The sequence below is a fragment of the Schistocerca americana genome, chromosome 2 (assembly GCF_021461395.2).
Source record: "Schistocerca americana isolate TAMUIC-IGC-003095 chromosome 2, iqSchAmer2.1, whole genome shotgun sequence".
Taxonomy (NCBI): Eukaryota; Metazoa; Arthropoda; class Insecta; order Orthoptera; family Acrididae; genus Schistocerca; species Schistocerca americana.
The window spans coordinates 543,745,327-543,766,626 of NC_060120.1; the positions used below are offsets into that span (position 1 = coordinate 543,745,327).

A 21,300-nucleotide genomic window follows, 5' to 3' on the forward strand; every position below is an offset into this window, starting at 1 on the left:
CGTGTTGTCACTGAATGATTTTTGCCTCAAGCAGAACCTTTCTTTCATGTTTTCTTATACTCGTTATAGTACTCAATGAACTGTGGATTGATGCAGGACTTTTGCGAAGAAATGAGAATTTTAAGGCTAAAACTTTCTGACACATCTATTTTTCTTAGCAGTTGCAGTAGAAATGGGCTACTTTTGGACATGTAACCTCATGTTACAGTGTTTGGCGCCTCCAAACGATTCATACGAGAAACCTATTCTTGTATCCCATATTTGTTGAGCTGTTTTCTTTTGTTGGCGTTGCTGTGAGCTCTTACGCTAAACTGTTTTTAGCCTTGCAAGACTTATTTCAGTTCATGGATACAGCAGCATTAGAAAACCAGAATCCGCTGTTGTGGACCATGGCCTCCGCGGAAGATTGTTGGAGCATGTGTGTGCAAGTTTTCGTTGTCTCTAAAGTCGACTCTAGCCAACGAGCCGTTTCGAATTCCGTCTGCCCCGTAATGCATCTTTCTGTAGCATATCTTGCAGGAATAATCTTTGAAAGTGTGTTGACAAACACGTGGTTGTCGGACGCGAAATACGGTTTTTGCGCAATAGTAAACATAGTGGTGTGCAGCGTTGAGATAATGACAATGTGTCAGTCGTAGTAGTAGGTAAATTTGGGGGTCACACCAAGTCCGTCGTCGATTTTAGTATGGTTGCCAGCAAGAAAATAAGGGATGCGTGAGTGCAACAATTGAGATATGTTTTAAAGTAGTGCAGTTATTTAGAGTGAAAGTAAATTACGATACTGTAAACAGTGACATTGAAAATTAATTCGAAAATTATATTTTATTCATTGTTTTAGGTTTGACGTCGACGTTAAACACGGTGCCTTTTTCACTGGTGGCTCTGTTGAGGTCGGTATAGTAAACTTCAATGGATATTCCTGTTATGTCTATTGTGGATTAATGTTGTTATATTAAGAGTTGTACATGGTAAATCCTTTCGCTACCGACTAAATTTCGGATGTTGTCTAGAGTTAATTCCTGAGTATTTTGTTGAAAAGCCGGTTTGTCACACAGTTACCTCCAGTTGCCTTTCTTACAGTGAATATACCTTCACAACAGCGAAAAAATCTGTGATACGCAATCAGTATGATGGGAAATTTATTGACAGTACCACCCCAATAATAAAAACATTCACAGCGAACTGGATCGACAAACCAGTGCGTTCAGGTTTGCGCCATCCCATCGTCTTGAAAACATCCTCTCTTGTAAACATAGCGTCATCTGTAAACAACAGGAAAATAGTGGTTTTCTGCATATTGCTGTATGGACTAATTTACAAAACTCCCTCGGCTTTGTAAGTTCGCTGGCTGCAATATGTGCACTTCCTGTCGGTGGTTCAGGTGCATTTACTGTCCATGTAAGATTTTCAAAACAGTTGTTTACAAGTGTTCAGTTCAGAGATATTGCAACATGCTGACTAATTGGAGGATGTTTGTCTCCAACTCATTCTCTTCCATTCAGACACAAAAGAATTTGATTTTGCTACTGCAGTTATGTGCAGGCACAAAGTGTTGTGATGTGGTTATTGTCATTACTGGAACAGCTCTCCCATCGCATTCACAAGGTGCATATGACCATCTCTTCATTAACAAACCTATTCATACTGCTGTGCATAACTGTGGCATATAAGTGACATCGTCTTAAAAACAAATCTAAGACAGAAATGAGCAATACAGCTAATAGCCCCTACTATTAATGTATTTGCCCTGTTGTGCATGAATTTCTGGTGCAGTATAGATGGAAAGATAAATGGAGGTATGAAATGCAATGCAATGTAATGACACTGTACTGGAATGTAAGTTGTGAAAGAACAACAACTGTATTAATGTTTAACACAATTCTAATATATTGTTTACCTTTCAGACTCAGTTACACATTTTTAATACTGTACATGACATGTTTTCATCTCTGTGGACCTTCTTCACATCTAGAAACTAAGTAAAAATAAACATTTACTTTCTTATTTTAAATAAAGCAGAGAAGTATGGTACATAGGCGTAGAATTTATCCATTGATATGTGCTTGGAAGTGCAACACAATGAACCTAAGGGATACTTCCTTACAGTGTCAGAAGAAATTGAGATTGTCAAACACTTTTTAGAGGAACCTGGGTGCTTATTAAATTAACAGAATGTTTTTGTTGACTAAGCATTTTTTAGAAACTTTGAAGGCCTCTCCCAATTGTATATCTCTACACAGCGCTCATATGAGCAACAGTCCCACTCACCGATTAAAGAGAGCAGCAGTGTGTTGGCTCACACACCATCCCGAAAGTAAACGAGTGTGTAGACTGGCTTCCGTACATACTGTAAAACTGCATGTCATACGATGCCACTAAGTGAAATCAATTGAATTTAACCATAACTGCCACATCCTGTTCCCTGTAACTATGGTTACACACATAGTTTCACTTAATTATGATTTTATTATTTTATACCTGTCATGGCTTTACACTTCCAATGTCTTAAACTTTTAATATTTAAGTCACTTAATTTGATTTTAGTTACTTTACATAATTTCACTTTTATAATTCTATTGTTTTATGCCTTGTACAGTTTACACATCCATTGTGCTACACTCTTAATATTTTAATGAGAATTTTTACATAATTTTACTTTTGCAATTTTATTACCTACGTTTAAAAATTTACTATAATGTTTTACCAAATGTAATCCAGTGTGCTCATGACATTCCTCCCTCCTTGTTCTGTACCTTTAATTTTAACATGAAAATATTTTACATAATTTTATTGTTTATAATTTTAGTGTACGGTAAGACACACTTTTTTACACAAGTTAGTGTAATACTTATTGTAAATCCAACCCCCCCCCCCCTTTCCCCCTGCCTTCTTTTCACTCTCCCAACCCGCCCTGCCCCACATTTCTCCGTCACCCTTCGCCCCACCTCCCTTTACCAATTGCCAATTTAAAATGTGGATCACAGTTGCATATCACAGCACTTGCATGTGTGGTTTTGGCAAAGACATGACATTTGGTGACACAACTGCGTAGACAAATTCTACATTCATGTAGAATACTTTTTGTACAGTAATAGACAGTACATGATTAGTTTAACTTTGTTTTTTGATCTAAATATGCCCAGGGATATTGAAACATGTCGTGTTAAAAAATGTGCAACTGGGGCTGAAAATTAAATGATATATTAGAATGGTTTTAAAGAGAAAAGCAATGACTCTGCAATGAGCCACCATAGACACAGGGTCTCTTGTACCAAAATACTGTGAAAAATCCCTTAATAACCTCCAAAATTGTCAGTAGAATTCAGGTTCACTCTTTAATTAATTATAGTTTTAAGTCTGCTGGCAGTTACTGCTAACCTGGGAAATGGTTATTGAACTACATTGATTTTTTAGTATAAATGTAGCTTTAATGTTTTTGTGCGAGGGTGGAGATGCTGTTATTTCAGATTCTGATGGTGGAAGTGGACTGTTACCCAAGTGCAGTTTAATGTGAATACTGAAATTATTTTCTGTTAGTAAGCATTGTTCTTAGTTTCAACTGTTTTTAACAGTGCTATGGCAAAGTAGAAAGCATAGTGTGATATGGTTGCCAGAGGGTCTGTATCCCGTTGTTTACAGAAATATGGGAGATCAAGGCATCTATAGTCTTGTCGCTCTGTAGTGTCATTTGAGGGAGCTGTATAAGGTTTTTCTTTTTTTCCATTTTTAATCAGGTGATTGGTGGAGGAATAATGAGGTCAGGGGAACAAGCACAAGGGCTCCAAAGGTTAAGGTGCCACAACTCTATTCACGTAATGTGGTATATCTAATGTGCACCAAAATAATTATCAGAAATATGTGGGTCAACTGAAGTTTGTCGTACCACCTGCCTGCTTTGACTCGTGACATAACTGTGTGAAATAATGGTGGTGTGGCATATTTGGAATATATCATGTTTACAGAGGGTATGTTGGGAATACACGGTGGCACCCTGTACTGTGGGATGCCTTTTCTTTATCTAAGTTGTTTGCGAGTGCTGTTAGGCCTTTGCTGCGGCTGGGTGGCACTCATGGGGAGGACCCATGGTCACTGGGTGGCATTAGGGTGGATGCCGCTGTAATGCTGTCTGTGAGAATAATATTGCAAGAGTTGTGGCGGCTTATTGGTCAGTTATTTTGATGTTGGCAATTACGGGCTATAGTCATTTTCAAATTTGGAATTATTAATGTGGTCTGTTGTTTATGGCTGGAGATTTTTTGGGAGAACTTAACAAGATTACTGCATTAGGACTAGGGACCAGGAGTGTTGCATTGTCGATGGGCCGTGTGTGGCATTGTATCCAGAGTGTTCCTCGTTTTGACAGGTCTAGGCTGGCCATCTCAGAGTTTATGTTAGTGACATTTTTGCTATTGCTAGATTTGTGTGTCAGCTGGCTTTGGTTGGTAAGAGTGATTTGTTTGGTTTTATTATTTTTTAAATCGAAGTATGCATGGTGTATCTGTTGACATGCATAATTGTTTCTTGTGTATAAAAACTGATATTAATGCATTTTTATGAGGTTGTGTTGTTAGTTGTTGGTAATTATGTTGGATTGTGCTTGGCATGCATTGTGGAGTTTGTTTTACATACATTGGTGAAGTCAAGTTTTAGATATCATGTTGGTGAGTTTTGGTTGTGTGGTACCGAGGACTTTGTTTCAGCTATGTAGTGAAGGTTTGGGTACCAGATTTGTTGAGTTATATATAAAACTGTGGAATTGTGGATTTCTTTTGAGCTATATAAGCCAAGTGAAATTTCTGGTTCTGGGTTTTGTAGTTGTCCACCTGCGGATCCGGGGATTAGAATAGGCTCGAGGTATTCCTGCCTGTCGTAAGAGATGACTAAAAGGAGTCTCACACATTTCGGCCTTTATGTGATGGTCCCTTTTCGGGTTTGACCCCCATTTTTCCAAGTTTTCCCGTAGAGTGAGCCAGTTGCGGAAGAGCACCTTACATGGTGCATCTTGTCCGTCATGCACAGAGACCTCTTGCATGCTTTGTCAACGTGGATCTGCACTTCTGCTCATTCTCCAGCTGTTGGGCATTTTCCTCCATCCACTGTGCTGTACTGTTTTCTGCGTTGACGATGATAATGGACCTGTTTGCTTGGTTGCACCTGATATCCAGCACTGTAGCCAGTCTGTTGTGTTAGGGCCACCAAGTACCCTGTTGGTTGTAGCCCCCTGACCACTCAGGGATCACTGTGCTGATGCCAGCGCCGTTAACTCCCCACGTATGCCAAGGAGTAGATGCCCGTCACCCTGGGGCATCATGACTCCTGGCAATGGCCATCCTGCCAGGTGGCCTTTGCTGCGGCTGGGTGGCACTCATGGGGAGGACCCATGGTCACTGGGTGGCATTAGGGTGGATGCCGCTTGATGAAGCGTACCATGTCATTACTTGCTGGTGATCACACACCAGTAGTCTCTAAGTGTTCCAGGTCTCAGTACAACGCAAGCAAGTATGACCCTAAATCATTCCTCTCTCTGGCCGCACCATGGGAGGAACGCCATGCTAAGGATGGCAACGAACCTTATTGTCCCATTATCTCATATGTATGAGAGCTGATGGGGACCGCTTTGTTTCAATGAAGCCTCAGTTTTTTGTTGCGCATTTGGAGGACAAGTTTGGGTAGGTGGAGGGCTTGTCCAAAATGTGGTCAGGGTCTTTACTTGTGACGTGTTGGGGGCTGTTTCTGTTACCATCCATCCACATAAGAGCTTAAATATGGCCCAGGGTATTATATTCCACAGGAACTTTCTTTTGCAGTCTGACAATGAGCTGCGCGCCAACTTAGAACTCTGAGGTGTTCATTTTGTCCGGCATGTCCATAGGGTTCCGAGGGATAGTCAAGTTGCCACCAGTGCCTTCATCTTGGCCTTCGAGGGTGACACATTGCCTGAGAAGGTCAAGGTGATGGTCTACCACTGTGGTGTCAAGCCATATATCCCTCCCCCGATGCGGTGCTTTAAGTGCTGCAAGTTCGGCCATATGTCATCCCGCTGTACTTCCAGCGTCACATGTCAAGATTGTGGACGTCCTTTGCATCCCAATATTCCATGTGGCCCACCTCCCATCTGTGTCAACTGCAGAGAGCATCATTCTCCTCGCTCACCAGACTGCAGGATTTTACAGCAAGAAAGGAAAATCATGGAATATAAGACCCTGGACCGACTGACCTACACTGAAGCTAAGAGGAAATTTGAGCGCCTCCATCCTGTGGCTATGACCTCCTCATACGCTGCTGCTATGAGAACAGTTGTAGCCCCATCACTTCCACGATTTCCAGTCGGCTCTCTGAGCCGGAAGACCACACCTGCCCCCTTGATGGTGGGGGGCACTTCCCTCCCTGTTGCTCCCGCACCACCTACCTCAGGAGCACTGCCCCCACCCATTGGGGACACCAGTCCCCATTTCTCAGCCGGAGAAGCTTAAGTCTTCTTCGGCTCCTCTCACTTGGAAGGGGTCCCTTGGGTCACTCCCTTCCCAGGTTTCTGCTAGTGGGAAAGATGACACCCGCCAGTGGCTGAAGTGCCCCAAAGCAGCTTGTCGTAGGGCTTCACGATCATCCTCAGTCTCTGAGGCTGAAGCAGTGAAGGCCTCCCAACAAGAGAAACCCAAGGAGCAGTGAGAGAAACCCAAAAAGATGACCACCAAGACCAAATGAATTGTGGTGGCACCCACAGCACTGCTACCTACAAGCTCAGCATCTGAGGATTGGGTGGAGATTCTGTCATCTGCTGAGGACGTAGATCTCGCCGGACCCTCAGACACAATGGACATAGACTGCTCAGGAAATAAGTCGGTGGCAGCAGGTGACTCGTAAGCTGCTTCAGTGTTCCGTGCCTTCTCAGCCTCACAATCACATTATCCTCCAGAGGAATTGCGGCAGTTTTTTGCGCCACCTGGCTGAGCTACAGCAGTTGTTAAGCTTGACCCCTGCCCTTCGCGGCTACAGGGGATATTACTAGAAACGTAGTGAATATAATAGAGTGTCAGGTGGAGTTTTTGTCTATGTCCTGAACTTGGTATGTAGTCAGCCTGTACTCCTTCGAACCTCTCTTGAAGCAGTGCCTGTCAGGATACTTACTTGCAGGAATTGACTGTCTGCAATGTATATCCTTCTCCAGATGGTGCAGTACCCCTGAATGCATTGGCTGCACTGATTGCTCAACTCCCTAAACCTTTCCCACTTTTGGGAGATTTTAACACTCATAACCCTTCATGTGGTGGCACCGTGCTTACTGGTTGAGGCAGAGATGTCGAAACTTTCCTGTCTCAGTTTGACCTGTGTGGTAGTGACCACTTCCTCATGTTCCTGTCACTCCCCCAGTGTCATGCCCATGGACGCCTACACAGATGGGCTTTTAACAAGGCAGACTGGGAAGCCTTCACCTCTGCTGTCACTGTTGAATCTCTCACATGGTGCCATCAATGTTGTGGTTGAGCAGGTAACTACAACGTTCGTTTCTGTGGCGAAAAATGCGATCCCTGATTCTTTGGGGTGCCCCCAGTGAAAATCGGTACCTTGGTGGTCACCGGAAGTCGCTGAGGCAATTAAAGAGTGTCGGCGAGTTCTACAGCGGCATAAGCAGCACCCTTCCCTAGAGCACCTAATAGCCTTTAAACGGCTCTGTGCCCATGTTCGCCAGCTTATCAAAAGTTGGAAACAGGAGTGTTGGGAGAGGCCTGCCACACATCGAGTCTGGATGAAGATCAGACGTGGTTTTGGGTACCAGACCCCAAGCAGGTGTCCTTGGCGTTACCATCAGCTTCACCAACGTTCTTTGCAAGATCCTAGAACGTATGGTGTGTCGACAGTTAGGTCGGGTCCTGGAGTCACATGACCTACTGGCTCCATGCCAGGGCAGTTTCCGCCAGGGTCGCTCTACCATTGATAATCTTGTGTCCCTCGAGTCTGCCATCCGAACAGCCTTTCCAGACGCCAATACCTTATTGCTGTCTTTTTTTATTTACGAAAAGTGTATGACACAAGCTGGTGACATCATATCCTTGCCACATTATCCGAGTGGGTCTCCGAGGCCGCTCTCGATTTTTATCCAAAATTTTCTGTAGCGTCGGACTTTCTGTGTCCAAGTTGGTGCTTCCCATAGGTCCTACCGTATCCAGGAGAATGGGGTCCCACAGGGTTCTGTATTGAGTGTATCTCTATTTTTAGTGGCCATTAATGGTCTAGTAGCAGCTGTAGGGCCGTCAGTCTTACCTTCTGTGTATGCAGATGACTTCTGCAATTTGTACTGCTCCTCCAGTACTGGTGTTGCCGAGCCTACAGGGAGCCATCCACAAGGCACAGTCATGGGCTCTAGATCACGGTTTCCAGTTTTTGGCGGCAAAGTCTTGTGTTACGCACTTCTGTTGGCGTCGTACCATTCTTCTGGAAGCAGAACTTTACCTTAATGACGATCCACTCACTATATTGGAGACATATCGATTCTTAGGACTAGTTTTCAATGCCCAATTGACTTGGCTTTCTTACCTTCGTCAGCTTAAGCGGAAGTGCTGGCAGCACCTCAATGCTCTCCGCTGCCTGAGCGACACCAACTGGGGTGCAGATCGCTCTACACCGCTGCAGCCCTTGTTCAATCCCGCCTTGACTATGGGAGTGTGGTTTATGGTTTGGCGGCGCCCTCAGCATTGCATTTACTTGACCCAGCACACCACTGTGGCGTTCGGCTAGCGGCAGGAACTTTGAGGACAAGTCCAATGATCAGTGTCCTGATGGAAGCTGGGGCCCCTCCATTGACGGTTAGGCATGCACAACTGCTTGCCAGTTACGTTGCACATGTTTGTAGTTCTCCTGCGCATCCGTATTACCGTCTCCTTTTCCTACCCATGGCGGTTCATCTCCCGCATCAGTGGCCCAGGTCAGGGGTTACAATTGCAGTTCGCGTCCGATCCCTTCTATTCAAACTGGAGCCCTTGCCTTTACCACCTATACTTGAGGTCCATTCCTGTACACCTCCATGGTGTACACCAAGGCCCTTTCACATGACCTTGAGGATTCAGTTAATGCCGCAGCACTCTGCTGCCACTTCCTGTCGATTCTTGACATGTACCGAGGGCATGAAGTGGTTTATACCAGTGGCTCGATGGCTGATGGTCATGTCGGCTTCTAGTATGTCCATGGAGGACATATTGAACAGCATTCCTTGCTCGATGGCTGCAGTGTTCTCACTGCAGAGCTGGTGGCTACATCTCGTGCTCTTGAGCACATCCGCTCATGCCCTGAGGATTCATTTCTTCTGTGTACTGACTCCTTGAGTAGCCTACAAGCTATCAACCAGTGCTTCCCTCGTCATCCTTTGGTAGCGACCATCCAGGAGTCCATATATGCCCTGGAATGGCCCAGTTGTTCAGTGGTGTTTGTCTGGACCCCAAGTCACGTTTGAATCCCAGGCAATGAACTTGCCGATAGGCTGGCCAAACAGGCTACGTGGAAACCGCTTATGGAGATCGGCTTCTCTGAACCTGACCTGCGTTCTGTCTTACGCCACAGGGTTTTTCGGTTTCAGGAGACAGAATGGCATAACAGTATGCAAACAAACTGTGTGTCATTAAGGAGACTATGAATGTGTGAAAGTCTTCCATGCAGTCCTCTCACAGGACTGTGCCGGCCTCGCATTGGCCATACATGGCTAATACATCGTTACCTGCTCTGTCACGGGGACCCACATCGGTGTCGCTGTGGCTCACAAACTACGGTTGTCCACCTCTTGCTGGACTGGCCACTTTTAGCCGCTCTGTGGCAGACTTTTAACTTTCCCAGCACCCTACCTTCGGTGTTGGGCAACAGTACCTCAACAGCAGCTTTAGTTTTACATTTTATTTGTGAGGGTGGGTTTTATCATTTGATCTAAGTTTTCGCACATGTCCTTTGTCCCTCTGTGTCCTCCACCATAGCGCTTTTAGGGTGGAGGTTTTAATGTGTTGCAGAGTGGCTGGTATCTCCTTTTTAAGCTTGTAGTCGGCCAGCCGCTGTAATCTGCTTTCTTGTTTTACTCTCTTCTTGCGTGTCTCTGTTGTTTTCTTGTCCTCTTTTGTTCCTTTTAGTGTTTGTTACCTTTCCTTCATTCTTGTGGTTTTTCTTTTCTTTCCGTTTTGTGTTGTATGTCTTGTTTGTTTTATCCTCCCCCTTGTGGCATTGTCTTATTTGGAACAAGGGGACCAATGACCAAGCATTTTGGTCCCTTCCCCCCTCTTTTAAACAAACCAACCAACATTTTGGAGTTGTGTGTGAGTTTGTGATATCGTGGACTTTATGTGAGCTATATAGGCCAAGTCAAGTCTCCAATACCGTTTTTTCACTGTGGCTGAGTTTATTTATGAGCATTTTATATACTTGATTTTTGAGTTAGCATTTGCTTTGGTCCATCTTGATTATTAGCATTGTCATGTATTTAGTTCATCCCACCTAAAACCTCCTAATTCCCACAACTGAAATTAAGTATTTTTTGTATTATTTGTGTCTGTTCGCTTCTGTATTGAGTTATGTTGTGGTCATCATCGTGTTGCATAAGGTTGAAATAAGGGTATCCACCATCTTAGTGACGTCGCAGGTACAACGATCTTCTGTTGTCCCAAATTTGTCTAATAAGCAGTAGAGCTTTTGAAATTTTAGGTTTTATAGTGAAAAGCGCATTTAGTATGGCACAGACATAGGCATTTTTCTATACTAGAGATCATTTGGGGCTAGAGTGTGATTGTTGCTCCTCCCCTCCTCCTTCCATCACCTCTAATTGACAATGTGAGTTGAAGTGTAGGTCTAGCTGTAGGTTAGTTTAGAAAAAAAGGTGACAGTTTGGTCCTGAAGATAGCAAAGCCAATTGGTATGAATGTTAAGTAAGGGTTGTGGTAACATATTGATCTGTATTGTAGCCTACATTAGTGCCATAATTAAAGCAATTTGTCATATTTTATGCGTTTTATGTTATACAAATTAAAATGGCAGGGTAAATTCAGAAAATCTGTACTAGATAATGGGCAAGTGTCCAGCGATTACTTTAACGCATATTATATGCGTATATTATATATAAACTAAAAAAGTGAAAGGTGAGTTCACTATGAAAATTTTAGCTGGTAGTGTTGCCAAAGTCTTCACTCTTCCTGGTCCAGTCATGAGGATATAAGCGTTCATTATTATAACTGCAATTTTGAACATTTGGTTTACTTGAATGCATACTTCTAAACCTCACCAACATGTTCGTGTCCTGCCGATACTATACCTGTTGTATTTTTTAAAACTGTTTGTTTGCTTTGCATATATGTATTTCGTTATGAGGTGTACATCCTCTTCCTGCAGTAGATGGTAGTACCTGCACCAACTGGATTTTCTAATACAGATATGTTTTTCTGGTTGAAAAATAACTATTCAGTAATCAATCCCTCTCGCTCAGAAAATGTATTATTTTGGTGAAGCATATGATATGTTGCACAAGAGAGTGGACCTTATAGTTATGTTCCATAAAACATGGAACTTAAATGTTTGATATATGATTGAAGAAACTGCAGGAATGTCATTAAAGTATTTTAGGCCAGATAAATTTGTTGGTTATTCATGCAGTTTGGTAAATGGGAATTGCCACCATCTTCAAGTGTAATGTAACAGCCGTTGGTGTGATCTTGAGGGATGTACAAGTATTGGTCATTGCAGAACTGCTGTCGGCCCATGCTAAGTCATACAGGCCTTAAGGTTGTGCCAGATCATGTGTGCCTCATGGAAACTGCGTTGGCTGCATATGGTGGTTCCTCATATGGGCATAAATGAATATTACTAGTCACCTGTAACTGTAAACTCTGGATATTCTTCAGCTGTCAAAGTGGAACATGGTAGTGAAACGTTGCATACCACAGAGACTGGGAATCCTGACTTCACCGCCCATGTTACAAAAGTGGTAAATCTTTTAAATAAATTCCTCAACATGTTAAGCATGCTAAGTGGTAATGGAGTAGTTGGCTTTCGAGCTGATATGGTTGTTTGTGGGAACATATAGGACACATACTGACCTTTGTAGTATTAGGTTTGTCAGATAATGCTGAGCTATGTCTGGATTCACTATTATTGCCCTGATTGTGGGGTATGAGTGGAATCTATAGTTTATAACAGGAACACTCTCAGCAGTTTGGTTGGTCTGTTTGACAGTTATCACACCGGAACAATAGATTTCATGAGATGTTACACGAGATGAATGCACTTGTGAGGAAATAGCCACCTGTGTATTATTTAGAAAGTAGTAGTAGAACTTTCAGAGTCAATAAAATCAGCAGAATCCCTGGAATGGCTCACTTCTAACTGAGGTTGCTCAAGTAAGTAAAATGTTGATTACGTGTTGCTGTAACTGCCGAACTACATGCCGCTCTGAATTACAGTAAGAGGGTTTTTCTTGATACCAACAAGGATAATAAATTGATGGTGTGTGATTAAAAATACTATGAAGAGTGGATAGTTTTGTCTGAAAGACAGAACTCTCTATTCTTATATTCAGTTTTATATTCAAGACCTGAGTATGTAGCTTTATGTTTCATCCTTAAAAAGGGGCTGAGTACATAGCTACTTATTTCATCTTACTAAAAGTTAAAGTGCATAGCCTCAAGTGCCAACATAGTGCCAACATTTCTGGCAAAGGCTAGTGACATGCGGCAATTTGTTTCAACTGCCCATGAACCAAATACACAATGTACTGCTCCACCCACGCATTTGATTTGCTCTGGAAAACAATTATTTTTGTGACAATGAATGTAGGGGCTTCAAGGAGAAAAGTATAGGAAATCAAGGTTACTCAATGTACTCAGTACTCTCATGTGAAACAGACATTGAAGACCATTAAGCCACATAGTTTCTTTGTAATGAAGTCACTCCCTTTTCCTGTAATGAAGGAGACTGTTTTAAAGGTCAGTGTTCCACTCAAACAGTAAAATTTAATGAAAACAATACAATCTGCATCTGCTCAAGGAATTGCAAATCTGTACCAACAAGTACACCTAGGACAGAAAAAAAGTAGCATTAGGTTGTTGTGCTGACAAGAACAACACAATCTCTCAAAGGGCAGACCCAGAAAAGCAAAATAATGCTTATTATAAGAGAGATTTACCATTATCACAAAAATTGAAGTGAGGTATTAACAACAGACATTAAAGGGTTGATACAAAAGTGATAGGGTATGTGCCTTAGTTCGGACTAATTGACCAAATGATGACCATCCTATCCATGATAAAGACACCAGCACGATGATGGTTCCCATATTAGTGGATTCAGGACACATACATAGGCAATGGAACTTATGGTACAGGCCCGCACCACCAACAAACAGTGGCTGTATCAGTCAATGTGCATAACAGGATTACACTGATCATTGGACTTGTCCTCAAAGCTCCTGCCGCTAGCCGGACGCCACAGTGGTGTGCTGGGTCGAGTAAATGCAATGCTGAGGGCGCCGCCAAACCATAAACCATGGGGGGGTTGAACAAGTGCTGCAGCGGCGTAAAGCGATCTGCACCCCAGTTGGTGTCGCTCAGGCAGCAGAGAGCATTGAGGTGCTGCCAGCACTTCCGCTTAAGCTGACGAAGGTAACCTCCACCTGTTTTGCAAAATAGATGAGACCAAGAGTCTCTCATTAAACTCATCTCCAGTGCTCCCCAACTTTTCAATCAATGTGGGGTTTCTGACACACACACACACACACACACACACACACACATTCACATTTTCTGAATTAGCATGTTCAATGACTTTTTTTTTTTTTTTTTTTTTTTTTTTTTTTTTTTTTTTTTTTTTTTTTTTTTATATAGCAAGAAGCTAACTTGATATAAATTCAATTGCAGTTTCTCAAATTACAATTGTAAAGTACAGTAAATTTTTGCTGATGTATTTTCTTCATCTGTATTACAGACTGCTTGGTACAGCTGATTTACATGCTTCTGTTCCATTCTAACAAAACTAAATTCCACCCGAACAGGCCATGAAGGCCCAACAGTATCGACCAGCAAGCTGTGTCACCCTCAGCCTGCAGGCGTCACTGGATGCGGATATGGAGGGGCATGTGGTCAGCACACCGCTCTCCTGGCCATATGTCAGTGTATGAGACCGGAGTCACTACATCTCAATTGCATAGCTACTCAGTTTGCCTCACAAGGGCTGAGTGCACACTGTTTGCCAACAGCACTTGGCAGACCGAATGGTCACCCATCCAAGTGCTAGCCCAGTCCGACAGCACTTGACTTCGGTGATCTGACGGTGACGGAAACTGGTGTTACCACTGCGGCAAGGCTGTTGGCTCCATCCTGACGAACATCTCTCAATAAAGACAGAAGAAAATAACAATAATTATTATTAAAAAATCCAAAGAACAGTGTTTGCGATATCATGGACTTGGTGTCTCTCAACATCTGTAGCCCGTGTGATAGGCGCCACAGTGTACAGTCTATGATGCACAGTGGATGAGCCCCAGTCGGACGTGGCACTTGCTTGGTCCCATATAAAATAATAAAAAACAACATCAACAAGAATCAAATCATTGTGAAAGAAAAATTAAATATAATGAATAATGGTGTATTAAAACATGGTAACTGTTAACTGTATCATATAGATACAAAACAAGCTAAATGTGGTTGTGCTAGCACTAGCTGTACAAATGTTGGTAGCAGTAATTTTGCTCCAGCTGTGCAATCACAAGTAATGACGTCTGTTTAACAGTAATCGAGAGTGTCAGTTTGTTTATGCAATAGATTTAGATACATGAATGAACAATAATTGTCAGTCTCATAAAAAATATCAACTATTATTTACATCATAGTTAACAATCTATATGTTGGCATTCTTTTTTTTTCTGAACAAGCAGAAGTTTATATTTAACTGATCAGTAGACTGCAGATTTGTTGACCATAAAGAGTACATTTTAGGTGGCTAAAATAGACTTTTTCAGTACCCCATTTTTGCTATATAAAATTTAAAATAGACCCTAAAAGTATTATGCAGAGAAACTGCATATAATGTAAAATACACAGTGTCGACATGAGCATATTACTGTTCATTAAAAGCAAGGAAAATGAAAATATGCACAGTTGCTCAACAGAGCATATATTCTACCATCTTAATGTCCAAATTGCACAACACAGCAAACACCCAAACACTTTAATGTTCAAACTCATCCCAAACCTTTCAAGTTTTTGTAAGATAAAAATGCAATATCAAACACATACAGCTATATGTTGAAATATATGTAATACGTAATTTAATATGTTACAGATAAACTTGTGGTTTGAGACAAGGGCCATAGTTTGCCTCACAGAATAATTAAAACCTTTTCTAGGTTTTCCATAGAAAAACTATGGTTTTTATCAGTCAGTATTAATTTAAAAGCAAAAAACAGGAAAACATTCTACGTCAGCAGATGTGCCAGGGACATACTTGGCTTTTGGCTCATGTTGGACAGGAATGCTGCAGTGAGGGGAGCTGGATTTTCTGTTAAATATGTATGCTGCTTGCTGGTGTTCTTCTGCAAAACCTTTTACATATTTGCTCATAATTTTTCTCCCACTTCTCCTGGCACTTCAATTAACTTTCTTTTTGACTTACCCCAGTAAAGATATGTTCCTGTAGCTAGGTCTCCCTGAGCTTTGTAATTTGAAAATAATTTTTGGCAGAAATGTGTAGTTGACTCTAATATATGCTAAACCCCATTGTATTTGAATGATCTTTGAGTAATGGTTTTGCTAAAGTTACAGGGGCAGCTTCCTGTGGTAGATTTTCAGTTACTCTCTGGACTGCTGGGTGATGCTTACTGTAGCATTCCACTGCTGCTAACGAATGCTTCAGTGGATAACAACAGATTCAGGTTCCAAGGGACATCTGGAAATTGTTCTTTGAATGCTTATATCCTTGATGGTTCCTTAACAAAAGCTTTCTTTACAATAGAGATTGATTAACTTGTTCTGCTATACGGTTGGTACCACATGCAACAGAAGTTAAATGCAGGTTGGAAGAATAGAAAATTTGAAGCACCTGAAATACATATATGCGGTGGAATCTGTGAAGGTCAGAAGCATCTTGTTCACATCCATGCCATTTGTATATAACACCTTCAGCATCTGGGTCCAACTTTCTTCCAACAATCAAATTTGCCATGTACTGGACAAGATTCCATCAACAGTAATTCATATGTAAGATTCCACAATTTCTTCTCGGATTCTATACAATGCATCTGTGTAAGCTGAATCCACATAATATTTGCTCAGTGTTGAACCTACAGGAACAGAGTGATGGCAGTACTTCTCAAGAAATTATTTGAAAACCGGATTTTTTAGTTTTTGAAGAGAGATTTGCTGCCACAATAGCATGACACAACTCACACTTGAAATCTAATGTAATAAAGTTACAAGATGCTATATAGAAGGGCATATAAAAAGTATTGACACTTTAAGGGACAACGATGCTTAAGTTTAGCAAATAAAAGAAATAAAATAAAACAAAACATGCAGTACAGTTTAGCAGTTTTTCAGATATCTTGTCACTGAATAGATTTTTGTTACAACTCAAGGCTTTAAAAGAATTAGAACTTGGTGCATCATTTTAAAAACATTTCTGATTAGTCCTTCATGTATGACATTTTCACACTGCTTACTTTATATCAAAATTGAAATCTGTAACTTAAAAATTATAATAAAAGTGAACAGTTGAATCCCAGTATCTCTAGTATAATTTTAAGCAGTATTTAGAAAATATTATGCTTCAAAGATGCTCTGGTGTTGATGATGTGAGAAGAAATTTGCAATTCGAAGAAAATGCTGAAAACAGCTAGTTCCAATTCTAGTCATAAACAACAGTGGTGCCAGAGTTTCCGCTCTACACAACAGGTGGAAAAATTGTATTCTACCAGGCATGCAACAAAGAGGTTAGTTGTTATGTTTTTAGGGTTCTTAGTTCTTCTTTCATCTTACGTCAGTTCAAGACCTACGAATATTTGTGGAAACAGGCAGTTAGCCAGCAATTACAATCTTTCAATATGCAAGAATTTTATGTCACATTAAAAAAATACATATTTTGGGATTTTAAAGGTAAAATAGGCAAAAATAGGTGGTAATGTGAAAGTAGGCTATTTTAGGCGTTATAAAATTAACAATATCAAGTTTAATTAGTTGTTATATGCAAAAGTGCAATATTATTTATAAGTAAGAAATCAGGGAAGGAATAGGTTTTAACCTAAAAGTCCACAGTCTACTGATCAGTCAGACGTCACCCAGAAAGATGATAGGAAAGATGAATGATTGGTTGGAGGAATTTTGTCTAATAAGTAGGAGACATTCTTCAAATAAGTTTCTGTGTTCCGAGCCTGAACGGGAACTACATCCTGTAGCCTTTTTATGGACATTTGAAGATGCTTTCACACCAACACAGAATGTCAAAATCAAAAGCAAATTTATGAGGGCATCCAAAGGCCAAAGCTGGAGAATGCGGAGACCTTAATGTGAAGAAATTTCAGAATTGGAAGACTTTTGAGATGTAATTTAAAGAGAAATATTGGTTTGGGGGAAAGCAGCAGAAACTAATCAGTTACTGGACCCAAGACCACACAAACCTAAATGGGGTGGGTTCTGAAATACTTTGAATGGCACCAAACAAGAGTGAAGTTCTTAGATGAATGGTCAGTAGGTGAAGGCATGATATTTTCATTTCTCCTATGTTTTCAGATTCCTCAAACTTTTCCTTCGATTAATTTGTGCGTGTCCTACAATCTCTGTCACCGTTTTCTATACTAGTAGTCCTTGCAGTACATTTAACATTTGTGTGGTTAGCCATATCTTCCATTTGCCTAGTAATTTAGTGTTGTTGTTGTTGTGGTCTTTAGTCCTGAGACTGGTTTGATGCAGCTCTCCATGCTACTCTATCCTGTGCAAGCTTGTTCATCTCCCAGTACCTACTGCAACCTACATCCTTCTGAATCTGCTTAGTGTATTGATCTCTTGGTCTCCCTCTACGATTTTTACCCTCCACGCTACCCTCCAATGCTAAATTTGTGATCCCTTGATGCCTCAAAACATGTCCTACCAACTGATCCCTTCTTCTAGTCAAGTTGTGCCACAAACTTCTCTTCTCCTCAATCCTATTCAATACCTCCTCATTAGTTACGTGATCTACCCACCTTATCTTCAGCATTCTTCTGTAGCTCCACATTTCGAAAGCTTCTATTCTCTTCTTGTCCAAACTGGTTACCGTCCATGTTTCACTTCCATACATGGCTACACTCCATACAAATACTTTCTGAAACGACTTCCTGACACTTAAATCTATACTCGATGTTAACAAATTTCTCTTCTTCAGAAACGATTTCCTTGCCATTGCCAGTCTACATTTTATATCCTCTCTACTTCGACCATCATCAGTTATTTTACTCCCTAAATAGCAAAACTCCTTTACTACTTTAAGTGTCTCATTTCCTAATCTAATTCCCTCAGCATCACCCGATTTAATTTGACTACATTCCATTATCCTCGTTTTGCTTTTGTTGATGTTCATCTTATATCCTCCTTTCAAGACACTGTCCATTCTGTTCAACTGCTCTTCCAAGTCCTTTGCTGTCTCTGACAGAATTACAATGTCATCGGCGAACCTCAAAGTTTTTGTTTCTTCTCCATGGATTTTAATACCTACTCCGAATTTTTCTTTTGTGTCTTTTACTGCTTGCTCAATATACAGATTGAATAACATCGGGGAGAGGCTACAACCCTGTCTCACTCCTTTCCCAACCACTGCTTCCCTTTCATGCCCCTCGACTCTTATAACTGCCATCTGGTTTCTGTACAAATTGTAAGTAGCCTTTCGCTCCCTGTATTTTACCCCTGCCACCTTCAGAATTTGAAAGAGAGTATTCCAGTTAACGTTGTCAAAAGCTTTCTCTAAGTCTACAAATGCTAGAAACGTAGGTTTGCCTTTTCTTACTCTTTCTTCTAAGATAAGTCGTAAGGTTAGTATTGCCTCACGTGTTCCAACATTTCTACGGAATCCAAACTGATCTTCCCCGAGGTCCGCTTCTACCAGTTTTTCCATTCGTCTGTAAAGAATTCGCGTTAGTATTTTGCAGCTGTGACTTATTAAACTGATAGTTCGGTAATTTTCACATCTGTCAACACCTGCTTTCTTTGGGATTGGAATTATTATATTCTTCTTGAAGTCTGTGGCTATTTCGCCTGTCTCATACATCTTGCTCACCAGATAGTATAGTTTTGGCATGACTGACTCTCCCAAGGCCATCAGTAGTTCTAATGGAATGTTGTCTATTCCCGGGGCCTTGTTTCGACTCAGGTCTTTCAGTGCTCTGTCAAACTCTTCACGCAGTATCTTATCTCCCATTTCATCTTCATCTACATCCTCTTCCATTTCCATAATATTGTCCTCAAGTACATCGCCCTTGTATAAACCCTCTATATACTCCTTCCACCTTTCTGCCTTCCCTTCTTTGCTTAGAACTGGGTTGCCATCTGAGCTCTTGATATTCATACAAGTGGTTCTCTTCTCTCCAAAGGTCTCTTTAATTTTCCTGTAGGCAGTATCTATCTTACCCCTAGTGAGACAAGCCTCTACATCCTTACATTTGTCCTCTAGCCATCCCTGCTTAGCCATTTTGCACTTCCTGTCAATCTCATTTTTGAGACGTTTGTATTCCTTTTTGCCTGCTTCATTTACTGCATTTTTATATTTTCCCCTTTCATCAATTAAATTCAATATTTCTTCTGTTACCCAAGGATTTCTATTAGCCCTCGTCTTTTTACCTACTTGATCCTCTGCTGCCTTCACTACTTCATCCCTCAGAGCTACCCATTCTTCTTCTACTGTATTTCTTTCCCCCATTCCTGTCAATTGTTCCCTTATGCTCTCCCTGAAACTCTGTACAACCTCTGGTTCTTTCAGTTTATCCAGGTCCCATCTCCTTAAATTCCCGCCTTTTTGCAGTTTCTTCAGTTTCAATCTGCAGTTCATAACCAATAGACTGTGGTCAGAATCCACATCTGCCCCTGGAAATGTCTTACAATTTAAAACCTGGTTCCTAAATCTCTGTCTTACCATTATGTAATCTATGTGATACCTTTTAGTATCTCCAGGATTCTTCCAGGTATACAACCTTCTTTCATGATTCTTGAACCAAGTGTTAGCTATGATTAAGTTATGCTCTGTGCAAAATTCTACAAGGCGACTTCCTCTTTCATTTATTCCCCCCAATCCATATTCACCTACTATGTTTCCTTCTCTCCCTTTTCCTACTGACGAATTCCAGTCACCCATGACTATTAAATTTTCCTCTCCCTTCACTACCTGAATAATTTCTTTTATCTCGTCATACATTTCATCAATTTCTTCATCATCTGCAGAGCTAGTTGGCATATAAACTTGTACTACTGTAGTAGGCATGGGCTTTGTGTCTATCTTGGCCACAATAATGCGTTCACTATACTGTTTGTAGTAGCTAACCCGCGCTCCTATATTTTTATTCATTATTAAACCTACTCCTGCACTACCCCTATTTGATTTTGTATTTATAACCCTGTAATCACCCGACCAAAAGTCTTGTTCCTCCTGCCACCGAACTTCACTAATTCCCACTATATCTAACTTTAACCTATCCATTTCCCTTTTTAAATTTTCTAACCTACCTGCCTGATTAAGGGATCTGACATTCCACGCTCCGATCCGTAGAATGCCAGTTTTCTTTCTCCTGATAACGACGTCCTCTTGAGTAGTCCCCGCCCGGAGATCCGAATGGGGGACTATTTGACCTCCGGAATATTTTACCCAAGAGGATGCCATCATAATTTAATCATACAGTAAAGCTGCGGGAAAAATTACGGCTGTAGTTTCCCCTTGCTTTCAGCCGTTCGCAGTACCAGCACAGCAAGGCCGTTTTGGTTAATGTTACAGGGCCAGATCAGTCCATAATCCAGACTGTTGCCCCTGCAACTACTGAAAGGGCGCTGCCTCTCTTCAGGAACCACATGTTTGTCTGGCCTCTCAACAGATACCCCTCCGTTGTGGTTGCACCTATGGTACGGCCATCTGTATCGCTGAGGCACGCAAGCCTCCCCACCAACGGCAAGGTCCATGGTTCATGGGGGGGTAACTTTCAGTATGTTCTCTTGAGTACAAAATTTGCAGGTACAGATACTATTCCCATTTCCCAAGTGGGGTTGTGTTGAAATATTTCTTTCGCTTCAGTAAAAAAGTGACTGTTACAGTCCACGTGTTTCTCTAGAGTTT

General features: G+C 41.4%; 1 protein-coding gene across 1 annotated transcript in view; it reads left to right on the forward strand.

Moving 5' to 3' along the window:
• Window positions 1-531: 531 nt before the first annotated feature.
• Window positions 532-21,300, forward strand: part of LOC124595739 (transducin beta-like protein 3) — a 161,622-nt gene continuing 140,853 nt past the window's right edge. The window contains exons 1-2 of the mRNA XM_047134615.1: window positions 532-714; window positions 839-890. Of these exons, the coding sequence (XP_046990571.1) occupies window positions 686-714; window positions 839-890 (81 nt within the window). The 5' untranslated portion in view covers window positions 532-685. The remainder of the gene's footprint in view (window positions 715-838; window positions 891-21,300) is intronic.